The 12,223-nt window shown below is 38.7% G+C and overlaps 1 protein-coding gene across 1 annotated transcript in view; it reads right to left on the bottom strand.

The window, feature by feature from the left end:
- The window catches only part of wwc1 (WW and C2 domain containing 1), a 53,997-nt gene extending 45,059 nt beyond the window's left edge, over positions 1-8,938 (bottom strand). Inside the window, exon 1 of the mRNA XM_051400779.1 lies at positions 7,839-8,938. Coding sequence (XP_051256739.1) covers positions 7,839-7,957 — 119 coding nt within the window. The 5' untranslated portion in view covers positions 7,958-8,938. The remainder of the gene's footprint in view (positions 1-7,838) is intronic.
- Between the last annotated feature and the right edge of the window lie 3,285 nt (positions 8,939-12,223).

The raw sequence follows: 12,223 nt of genomic DNA, 5'->3' as shown, positions 1-12,223 counted from the left end.
CTGTGAGGAAAACACAGAATTCTTCTGATGTTTTTGGCATCAAAGTGGTCAAAAATTAATTTCCAGGATATCAATACTGGTTCTATATCAGCCAAAGCCCAGTACACACACACACCCCGACCTCCAGGTTTCACATACCAAGGTAAACAGCCTAGCCGGGCCCCAGTGCTCTAATGCAAACTGACAAAGCGTGCGGCAGAGTGCAAACACACAGGGAGGCAGGCTGCATATCTGAACGGTGAGTCAGACGACAACGCAGAGAAATTTTCATTCAGAGCACCATATAAATTCCTCAAGTCGAGTTATGAGGCTTCCAACTACATTTCATAGGCGCTCAAGGTCCAGTAGTAAAACAATCACACATACACATGCTCACAGTATAATCCATTATGCTTAACTCTCACTGCAACCAAATAAAATTATGCTTTTTTACGATGAATAAAAAAATGTTATCGGAAAAAATGACAAATGATGGCAAAGATCTGGCTCAGTTTTTCTGCACATTACCCTCCTCACACCAGTGACGGCGTGTTATCTAGCAGATAACATTCCTTTACCCTGACAACATGAATTCAATGCGTCACTGCAAGGGTGGATAAATGATATTGCATTTTATAAGGGCTACATAGGCAGCTTGGCTTAAAAAAAAACCAATAACCTGGGATTTTCTTTTCTTTTCTGTCTTTTGTTCCCTGTTTTGTTTAAATTTTGACTCATTTGCAGAAAGATTAGCATGCTGAGTATGTTTTAGGAGCCAATACCCACCTATTAAATGAGACTGCATAACAGAACAGAACAGAACATCCTGTTAATGAAAAAAAATGTTGTTTTCTTTACTGTACTTTAAGCAATGGTTGTTTAGAAAAATTAACAAGCGGCAAAATGAGGGTTGAATGTTAAAAATCATTGCCTGTAATAGACAATTTCGCATGAAATCAGCACTACAATCTGGAAGTTCAGTACAGTTGCAGGCACATTAGCTATTCAAATAAAGAACATCAGATATGTGTTACACTTCCTCTGAGGGCCTCGAGCAGGACGAGATTAAAAAACACACACACACACACACACATAAAGCCGTCTGTGTCAAAATGAGACTAGCTGTCTTTCTTCATTCCTAACGTGCAGACTATAATGGAAATTTTCACATGACTGAAGCAGTAAATTCAAAGCTGACTGATCCTCAGTTTCATGTTCCTTCTCTCTCTTCTCATCGATGATCATTTAAAACTTCACAAAAATATCATCAGAGAACAATGGCTCTGAGCCTCCTTGCAACTGGTTGCTTGCAGCCCTTGTGATGTAGGAATCAAAGCTTATTTCATTTACTGCACTCGTGCAACATTTCTGTGGGTAATAGCATTATGTAAATACCAGGACTGTAAATGTTTTGAGGCTGAACAGGTGCAAAAAGGTTTTTTGCTGACATTGTAATGTGAAGCAAACAGCAGATGTCGATACTCATCAGTCCCGTGAAATGCCAGCAAGGTAATACGAGGTAATACAAACTATGATTAACCACTACGAACTAACAACCTTTAAGGAAAAATACACTGGAAAACCTTAAGTATAGGTGACATCCTTACAGTTCTATTTGTTGTTTGTTGTATTTTTCTTACTCCTGTGGCATAATAACTGATCAAACTAAAGTTTTTTTCAGTAAGTACAACTAAGTTCAATACCGGGAAATATTTTAGCAGTCTTAACTGTCTGCCTCCTCTTCCCTGCAGTGAAGTATAGCTTCAGTAAAATCCCAGCACTGAAGAGAATAGAAATGTTTCTGTATCTGTAAATGAGGCAGGAAAAAGAAAAAACACGTGCACTACTGTCTTTGGTTCAAATTAGAGCTGCGACTAATGACTACCTCAATTACTGATCTATCTAGATATTTTTTTAATGGCTTGTTTAGTCTAGATTTTAGAAAGTAGGGACAAGTGTGAGCTCCAACAGCTCCCAGTATCATCCTCCAGTCACTTAACTTAAAAGGTCAGTATATAATGATGTATGAAAAACTGCTCACATTGGAGAAGCTGGAATCTCGAATATTTAGCAGTTTTATTTGACAAATTATATGTCATGTGCCCATTTAATTCCTGACATATCTGTACAATACTAATTGGACATACGTGTTGGCTTATTGGCTGCTTTTGGCTGCATTGACAGTAATGTAATAAATGTTTTGTTGTGGTAGTTTAGCGTGGCTGTGATCACGTGATAAGAAGTGGCAAAAAAAACTAAAGAAAGAGATAATGGGAGATGGGTGTTTAAAATAATGAAAAGAGATCTAATGAATTGTATTAACTAAGCCATTAAATGACTAATTGTTTCAGCACTAGTTCAGTTGAAGGGGTGTGAATCAGAGCTGCACCGGAGAAAAGAATAGATATAAAAAATGTGCATTTGCAGAGAGGTTCTTATTTTTGCACACAAGAAAAAAACCACACTGTGAAATGTGCTCTTATTGTGCTGATGACTGCCGTCTGACTACACATTCCAAGTTTTTGGGAAACCACTTTCAGGTCTGTATTAATGCTGTTGTTGTGAGCTGCCACACATAAATAAGTTATAACATGGTTGGTTACGTATTAAAAAAAACTACACTGCAGCGGTGTGCGAACCAGCCTCTGTTCAGATCCTAGTTAACAGTTTGCGGGGCCTCACGCTGCACTTTGACCCTGTGCACCTTGGCAAGCAGTGAAAGGGATTTCAGATGAATCAGGCCTTTGGTTGGCGAGTCTGCGCGCTGCTCGGTCCTTCACGTCGTGTGTTTCAGGAATGTGTGTGTTTTTTAAGGACTTTGTTTGGGAAGGTTTCTGTGCTTTCTTGCTACATCTAAATGCCTAGGTGTAAAGCAACCAGAGAGGTTTCACTAAAAGGAGAGAGAGTCTCTAATTGCACCTGTCACTGTTTAGACAGCAACATCTCTTATTATATTTATCATTTCACTTTGTTTGCTTAAATTCCATGACAGTTCACTGTGTGCCACTATTGATGATTCGTGGCACAATGATCAGGTCTGAAATTTAAACTAGAGTTGCTGCCATATAAAACACAATGACCTGAACAGAATGTCACATTGGTACACAGCACAGGTGACTGACATCTGAATATATCAGTGGCTGGACTGAAAGACAACAATGAGACAATTACAGCAACGCATGAGTATGACTAAACATCACATCAGAGAGGATCCAATATGCAGACTATCAGTGTGCAATATGGATATGGATGATACAGTATATTTTCTGGAAATTCAACTGAACAGGTTACCAAATGTTTGTTGGCTCCAGATATTTTTGGGGCTTTTTGTAAACTACGCAATTAACTTATTAATCAAAAAACATATTATTAGCCAACCGCAATGCAGACAGTGCAAAGATTAATCTAAGACAGTCCAGCATCATAGTACCAGTGTGACACGAACAGACACAATAAAATTTTAATTCTGGTATCATGACACATTCTTATCTCATGAGAAATGTGTGCTTTAGATTGTTGTCATTAGATAAAACACAAAACGTGAGACCATTGGTCCTGTTTTGATATAAAAGTATGCAAAAAGTAAATAAATAATCTAACCTACGTGAGCAGATCAATTTTATAATTTCATGATATTTTTATGGGAGTCATTTTGCCACATATGTAAAACTAGAGTTAACGGCCCTGAGAGGAATTCACATGACAGCACAGCTAAAGTCAGAGGAATATTGTTAGAGGATAATGACTGGGACTCTTGGTCGTTTGCCTGTAGTGTTGAGTCATCGTCGCTGTGGATAACAGCATCAACTACATACATAAAATGTGTCAAATACAGAAACAAAAGTCTACCATGTTCTCTCACACCAAACCGTCACACAGAAAAGAAAAAGAAACAACCTTTAAGCCTCCAGAATTCCAGACATAAGCCATTAAAGGGATTTGGTGTCAAAGTCCGAGGGGTCTTAAGTAACTGGTAAAGATGAAAAACGAGTCCCCGTGAAAATCTGCCCTCCCCTCTACACTGTGTTTTTGTACAGGCGGGACTGTGTCGTGTAGTGCTGCATGCTTGGTACTCTAAGCCTATTACACTGCTGGATTTCTAGAAGAGAGAGAGGGGGAAAAAAAGGTAACTCACACCTCCAGACCTGATTTCTAATTACAGGAATGTAAATGAGCAGGATGTACCCTGGGAGAAAAAACAGCGAAGAAGAAAATAACTCAGGAACTCAGGAATCTTTTTTTATGGCCAATCAGTGCATCTGGCTTGTTTGGACCGACTTTAACCAACTAAATTAAGTATTCTGTATTTTTTAAATATGTGGAACATTTTAGAGAAATCTTTACCTAAATCTATCACTTATTCAGTACTACATATATAACTTTATACGTATTTATAAAAAAAAATTGCAACAGAACTTGTGTCAAATTGATTATATTTTGGACTAAGAGTTACAACCACCTTCTTACTAACTGATCAAGTGTATTTTACACAATAGCCAAAGTAGTTTCCAACTAATTATCCCAGGACTTTTTCATAAAGTATTAAAAAGGATGACAGCTGGGGGGGTTTGCCAGCCTAAGCTCCTCAACCAGGTTGTTGTTAAGCTGTCGGACACAGACGGCAAAATCAAAAAAGGCCTTAAAAATTATTTTAAGTGAAAATCACATGATACGATCGAAAACCCCCAGAAAAGCTACTGAAAGGACGTTGTGGTGTGATTGTTATCTCCACCTCCAAATTGTCTGAAAGCAGACAGAAAGGCTGAAAGGCCTTCATCCATTTCACTATAGTGTTCCCGGGGAAGCAACTGGCTTCCATTGATTTCACTATGGTGGGTGTGACTTCCAAACAGTCCATACATTTTATATGGAGGTTCCACTTGAAACTTGTTTGAGATGTTGTAATCCATCACACTCATCATTTCAACATTTAGTCAGTTTTATTTATTTGTTCAAGTTGCATTTTTATTGTAATAGTAATGTTAGGGTGTCCTAAAACCAAATTACATTATAAATTTCCCAGCATTAATGTGTGCTGCTTATTGTTTGTTTCCTGGTTGGTTAGAAGTTATCCCTTGCTGTTCACAATATAGCTCAGAGAGATTTAAGTCTGTAGGTTTATTCTTACATCACACTGCAGTAAAATGAGCGGAAACCATTGGCTGGCTGGAAGGCATGAAACCAAAAACAATGCTATGCTATGGTAACATAAACATGATTTGTTGCTAACTGGTAGGGTTATTGGCATGGTGCTTTAACATGTCAATTCATGTTCCTATTGATGTGTTAATACAGGACATACAAAATAAAGCCGGCGGAGAAACACATATGAATCAAAGTATAAATAATTACCTGGGATATTTCCTAAAAGGTACCGACTCTTGAGAGTTGTTCCTGTGAATTCTAGCTCGTTCTTCCTCTAATGGTTTGAGCAAGAGAGAGAAAGTCCTGCCCTCTGTTTATTCCCCGTCTCCTATTTCAGGGCTAATGAGACATCACTTATGAACAGAGCACGCTGTGAAAAGGAACACCTTGTTTATCACAACCCAAAATCTTCTTTATGCATTTTACACTAAAAGGATGTCGGGGACTCCCAGCTTCAAGGTCGAATTTCTAACTCAAATTCAAACAGACTGTAGTTCCAAAAAACAGACATCATTTCTGCAGGCAAGTCAAGTTCTCATTAAGACTTCCTCTCATCATTATTCTGCTGTTCATCCCTCAGACTTTCTCAATCTTCGAGCCCATCAGCTATCGTCTGATGACGATTCAGCCTCTGTGGGCGCCAGCCAATGTTTTGGGGCTTCCAGTGTAGCCAGCAGATATCTGGAAAACACATATGTGCTGGCTACATTTCTAAGCTAAGACTTCGTCTTCTGATTAGCAATGAATGCAGCTAAATTAAAAACAAAACAAATAAAAAATCTATCAGATGATAGCCAGAGATTGCAATTCAGCCAGTGTGTTCTGCCTCTTTTGCACTCCACATGGACTGCATGCAACCAAAGCTCGCTCGAACATGACTGGTCAATACGACTCGGACTACAAATGGAAAACAGAACGCCTCTGATGTCAAAATCTTGGTCCCTTGCCTACAGCTTCTGTATTCATATGCTGTATCTGTTTATCTGTCAGTCCTGCATGTTTTATGAGTTGCTTGGTGGTCCAGTGATTAACCAGCTGACAGTACTTACTGCCTGTCAGTTAGTCTTTAGTTCGTCTTTTAGTTATTATTTAAAAAAGTGAAAGATGTCCATCACAGTTTCCTACAGCCCAAAGCGACACCTACAAATGTCTTGTTTTGTCCGACCAACAGTCCAAAACCCCAAAAGATATTCAACTCACTATAAAGTTAGCAGGGCTGGACCCAAATATTCGACTATTAGATGTTTGTTTGTTGGGTGGGTATGTGGTTGATTACTACTGAAGCTCTGAAGCTCAAACAATGGTGTTTGGGAAAGCTCTAACAGTAAGGAAGCAAATTCTCACATTTGAGAAGATAATTAACATCAAATAGTTTTGTTTGAAAATTGACTTTTTCCTTCACCATCACTTGTTCTCATAATCACCTGTCTGTAAACAAGAGAGACTCACAATATTCTTCAGAAGACAAATTATAATTATTACTAGTCTGTAGATAAACTTGTGATGTAGACAAAGATAAGGCTTCACTGATATTTACATATTACAGAGACAGTCTAAGACGTTGTAATGTCACAAGAATATTTGCATGTAGTCTAAGCCCAAGAGCAAATATTCGTGTGACATTGTTTACAGCTTCACATTATGTCCCATTTGTACATCTTGTGTAAACAGCTTGACAAAGGGATGTGACAGGTCATCAGGTTTAGTGACAGTCATACTGGTTTCAGTGAGATAAACGAGCCGAACGTGGGTCTGTGGTGTAAGAGGGGTATCATTCAGCATCTTAATCCGTCATCACTGCTGCTCTACTTGGTGTTTGGAGTTTTATCCTTATCTGAACCTATTTTCTGCAACTATTGAGATAATCTATTAATTGTTCCAGTCACTCCCGGGCCATAATGTACACTACCACACTCTCAGAGTCTGTTTACTAACATTATAATTTGCAGTTTCATCAGTATAGAAGATGCTGATGGAGAACCAAAACATCTGTCTGCTGGCACTCTCTGTACTATTTCCAGCTATTAAGCAGAGCAAGGATGAATAACTGCCTTTTAGAAATTATTCTCCTTTTGTTCAAAAGCCTCCTTTGAGTCTTTTGAACATCAAGCAACGTTTGATTTCTCCTTGCTCTCATGTCGTCTCTGCTGATTGGGATCTATGGTCCTGCTGCCAATCGCAATGAGGGACTGACAACAGGTGCAACAATCTGTCCAATGTGTTTTTTGGGTAGAATATGGAATAAAATATATTCAGTTTACTGGCATAGAGGACTATAGAGACTAGAAAATATTCACATTTGAGGAGCTGAAATCAGAAAATTTGGACATTTTTTCTTTAAAAATGTACTCAAAAATGATGATGGATTGTCAAAATAGTTGGCAATTAATCGATTAATCAACTGATAATTGCGGCTCTAGTTGACTTATAAAATAAAAGCAATAAATGTGTGTGTTATGATGATAAACAGGGGAGTAAAATGTATTCATTTTGATGTGTTAAGTATAAACACATGAATATGCTCTGTATAAGTGCATAGTATTGCCAATCTCCTACAGCCCTTGTAGTGTTATGCATAAGTCAAATTTCTATTATTTTAACAGGATAGGTGATTTTTTTTGATCATCTGCAGGAGGTTAAAGGTCACCCATCTTCAACATCTCTAGCTCCTCTCTCTCTCACACACACACACACACACACACACACACTCCTACCTGTCTCTGGGATCGATCCAGCTGGTGCACTGGTTAATGTGGTCAATGTAATACACTTTGCCATCAAAGTCTCTGGCTTCCTCCCAACCCTCAGGTAGTGGCAACTCCTTCCTTGGCATGTCAGGCGAGTCTCCATGTAATTAACTCCTCTCTACTCAAAATCATAACGAAGGGAAACCATCGCTTTTCTCTGTCATCATCATCATCATCATCATCATCAGAATATCAGCAGTTATTCCCAATACTCCAGGCCTGGCGTGGTTTGGATTAAGCCATAATAATAATCCATAATAATCCAGAGATTAACAATGAATCAACCCCTCAAACAAGGGGGGCTTTTTTTAGAAACTATCTCAGAGGATAAAATAGTTCCAGTTAGCAGCACTTGTGCACCAGTTCATCTCTATGTGAGTGTCAAGACATCCGTGATATCAACACAACAGTCATAAAACAAACCCGTGCTGCTATTTGATGCGTTTTTCCACACGTGAAAGCATGTTTTTACTACTTTTTCCCCCCCCCCCCAAAAAAAAAAATAACTTTCAGGCGGCCTGGTGACAACTTCTGAAGAACAATTTATCCCCGGTCCACAGAACACGGACGGTGCTGGTCCGCTGCTTGCTTGTGTCAGAAAGGCAACCCCTCAACGTCGAAGTCCGGCAACCGCCAGATAAAACTAACAAAAAACACAAAAACAAGGAGGGTAGTAATGTGTCCGGAGCAGCGGTGTTTCACAGTCACAGCCGTCCAAGTGCCTTTAAAAAAAATTCCTCACAAAAATCCCCAAAACTGGGCTCGTTTCTTCTTCTTCTTCTTCTTGCCTACAGGCCACCATGTTTAGCAGCGGTAACCGATGCTAACCGCCAGCCGCGGGGGTAACCAACAGTCTGAACACCGCTGAGAGAAAGGAAAGTAAAACGGCTGAATCCGCGGCCGTTAAATGTTGGGTAAACCCGCGAGAAACTTGTGTGTTATTTTGTTAAATTTATCCTTTTTAAAAACCGGACGGGAGTGGGGGGGTGGAGCTGCTGCTGCAGCGGCGGTAAAGTCTTTCCTCAGTCCCGACGACTTCGGCCGGTCGACCGCTGTCAAGTTACCCTTACTCATTCAACATGGCTTCCGGGTGTACTTTCACAATAAAGCCACTGTTGACAAATTCAGCCAGCAAAATAAGACTTCCGGTCACATTTTTTTTTTTTTTTTATCCTAACTATCATAAGATTTTAAACACACAATGAGACTCACATGTTTTTTTGTTGTTGCTTAGATTATGGATGATGATGGCACTATCAGTGTGGGTGTTGTGTTGATGAACTGAAGGCCTAAATGTGCATTATTTCTCATTTATCACTGCATTGTCACTTTTGTAAGCTGACATCAGTATTCTGCTGTTCTCACTAAGTTGGAAGCATAATTACTTTCCTATTCCTTTCCTATTGTCTTCATAGTGATGTGGAACTTTTTTTAAATAAAATATCCAACAAACTGGCAGCAGCTTTCCCTAATGATGACAAACTGCACCCTCCTCCTGTTGTATGTACAGTGACGTGTATATCATATATAATATCACAAGGCTTTAAACACACAACCTGACTCAAATGTTTGGTTTTTTTGCTTAGATTATATCTGATATATATCAGTGTGTGTGTGTGTGTGTGTGTGTGTGTGTGTGTTGTGTTGATGAGCTGAAGGCCTAAATGTACATTATTTCTCATTTATCATCATAACTCTTGTTTACCATCTGTAAGCCGACATCAGTATTCTGCAGTTCTCACTAAGCGACATGCATAATTACTGCCTACTCCTCTCCTATTGTCTTTATATGGACCTTATTTTTCATTCAATTTTCAATAAACTGGCTGCAGCTTTCCTAATGATACATCCGGCTGTTATTGTCACTGTACAGCTTATAGCCTAAGCTTATCAAAGTTTTGTCCTTCTTGTTTTGTCAATTTTTCTTATTTTTATTGTTGTTTTTAGTCCTATCTATCTTTTGTATTTATTTTTTAAGGCTGTGGTTGTTTTAGACAGTTGTTGATATTTTTTATTCATTTGGTTTCTGCTTCATTCATCTTTTATATACATATATATATATGCATACTTTTTCCGATATATGTATATTGTGTTTTATAGTCAGCAGCCCACTTTTATGTTTCTGTATTAACAAACTCTCAAGCCCACAGCGTCCTCTGGAGGTCATTGTGCTGAATTACTACATGCTGAGAGATGAAGACTGACTTCAGCTCAGTTTTACAGGCTGCATCTCTGGTATCTCTGGTCTGATTTGGATGAAACTTGGAGGGATAAAAACCCTGTGTTGCGATATTTAAAAACCCACGGCGTTTGCTTGGAAGGTGACACCAATTTAAGGGCAAAGGAAGCAACCTGATCTGATTTTTATTCCAAGAAGAATCTTGTAGATTTGAAGGACACTGAAAGAAAAAGTATGAATGTTGAACTGAAAGTTATTTGCAGACACCATTGATCTGATTTGGACAAAGTGAGATGAAGCACTTTAATACTCCACTAAACTGCTGCTGATTAGACTTCTGGATGTTGCTGATTGGCCCTGCGCTCTGGTTGTGTTATCAGATACACTTTGCATGATTATTCACTCAAGTAAATTGCCTCTCAGTTAATGACCAGAAGGTCCTCTTTCATATGATAGTGTCTTTGCGTGAGAGAGTCTGTTCTCTGTCAGCACTCAGGGATCATTTTTTGGGTACTTTTGTGTCTGTAAATCCATAAATAAAACCAATCTGTTGATGGCTCAATTGGGTCAGTGCAGGTCCAGTTTTGATCACAACGTGTTTGTATTTTGTCTAACTAATCTGTACAGAACATACTTCTACATTCAATTCCCTTGAGTTGATTAATTGTCTATTATTTTTGTTGCAGTATTTTGTTTTACAAACTATTAATTCACAAATAGATCAATTCACTTTATTTCCAGTTGTGGGATGTAAGTAGTCCACATTTACTCCAGTACTTGAGTCTATTCTGTAGACTTCTACCCAACTAGATATCTCAGAAGGAAATATTGTACTTTTACTACATTTATTTCACACAATTATTTTTTATATTAAGATTTGACAAACAAAAATCAACCAAATTTTAATGGTGCATTGTTATTTGGCTATAACTACCAGGAAATAAAGTTGCAAATCCGGCTCCACCAAATAAGTACATTTTGCTGATAGTCTTCATACTAAATGTACCTTTTACTTGAGTATTTTTACCCTGTGAATGTGGCTCTTTCTGTGCAGCTCTAATGGTCTCCGAGTCAGTAACCACAGGTGATCAGGTGCTCTGGTAGCTCATCTGGTAGAGCTGGTACCGCATGTGGAGTCCTTGCTCCACCGCTCATGCTCTCGATTCCCACCTGTGGCCCTCAGCTGCGTGTCATCCTCTCTCTCTCTCTCTCTCTCTCTTCCTTCCCTGTGTATCTTAAGCTGTCTAAAATATAATACACAAGAGAAATCTATAAAAGGACTCGACTGCAGATGGAGCACTTCTCCTCCTGATGGATGGACTCGATCATCACTGTGATCTGACAACTCAGCGGTTCAACGCTGTTTATCCTGCGAGTTGATGAAGGGGATCCAGCTCTTGTGTTTCAAATATAGATATTACATTTCAGCTGTTGATGTGCCGCTGACATCCCTCTACTCACCGGCGAACCGGCGGCGGGCGGGGTGCACCTGGTGCCTTCATGTCATGTCGGAAATGAGATATCAAAGATTTGTTCTTCAGGCGCGAATGAGCCCACAAAATTCAAAATTAACCTCTAACTGTAATGTTTTTTTTTTTTATTTTCCAACGTTCCAGAGTACTGTTATGTTGAAAATTAACCAAAGGTTTGCATATTTTTGTTTACTCACTGAATCAGATTACAACATACGCCTAACGTGAATGTAACGCTGTCCTCTATATCTGCTTCCTTCCCTGTAAAACTGAAACATTCTAGCTACAACTGAACCATCTCAGACTTCAGACAGTCACCTTTCAGGGATGTCACAGCTGGTATTTTGCCTTCCTCTCTGGGATGTGGCCACCAGCAGGTTAAGGACCCAAGGTCACGTCTTTGGTAATATTTCCAGGATATTTTGGGTCTTACATTACTATTACATAACATGATCATTGTATTATTTCAAACTAAATATCTTAAAATCTGATTATTTATTGGCAAGAAATTGAATAATTGAATGTGTTCCGGCAGAATCACAATGTAAATGGCTTTGAGACAACATTTAAACAGTACTGAAGGGTGATTTTCTTTTTTACAGCTAATATAAATAATAAAGATAAATAAAATATCAGATTTAATGATTTTTAAAGGAACAATAAGATGATTTTACAGAGTTAGGTTGGTGGCTAGTCCATAA

The sequence above is a fragment of the Dicentrarchus labrax genome, unplaced genomic scaffold, assembly GCF_905237075.1.
Source record: "Dicentrarchus labrax unplaced genomic scaffold, dlabrax2021, whole genome shotgun sequence".
Classification (NCBI taxonomy): domain Eukaryota; kingdom Metazoa; phylum Chordata; class Actinopteri; family Moronidae; genus Dicentrarchus; species Dicentrarchus labrax.
Note: the sequence above shows the minus strand (reverse complement) of the source record. Positions and strands in the feature narration are given on the sequence as shown.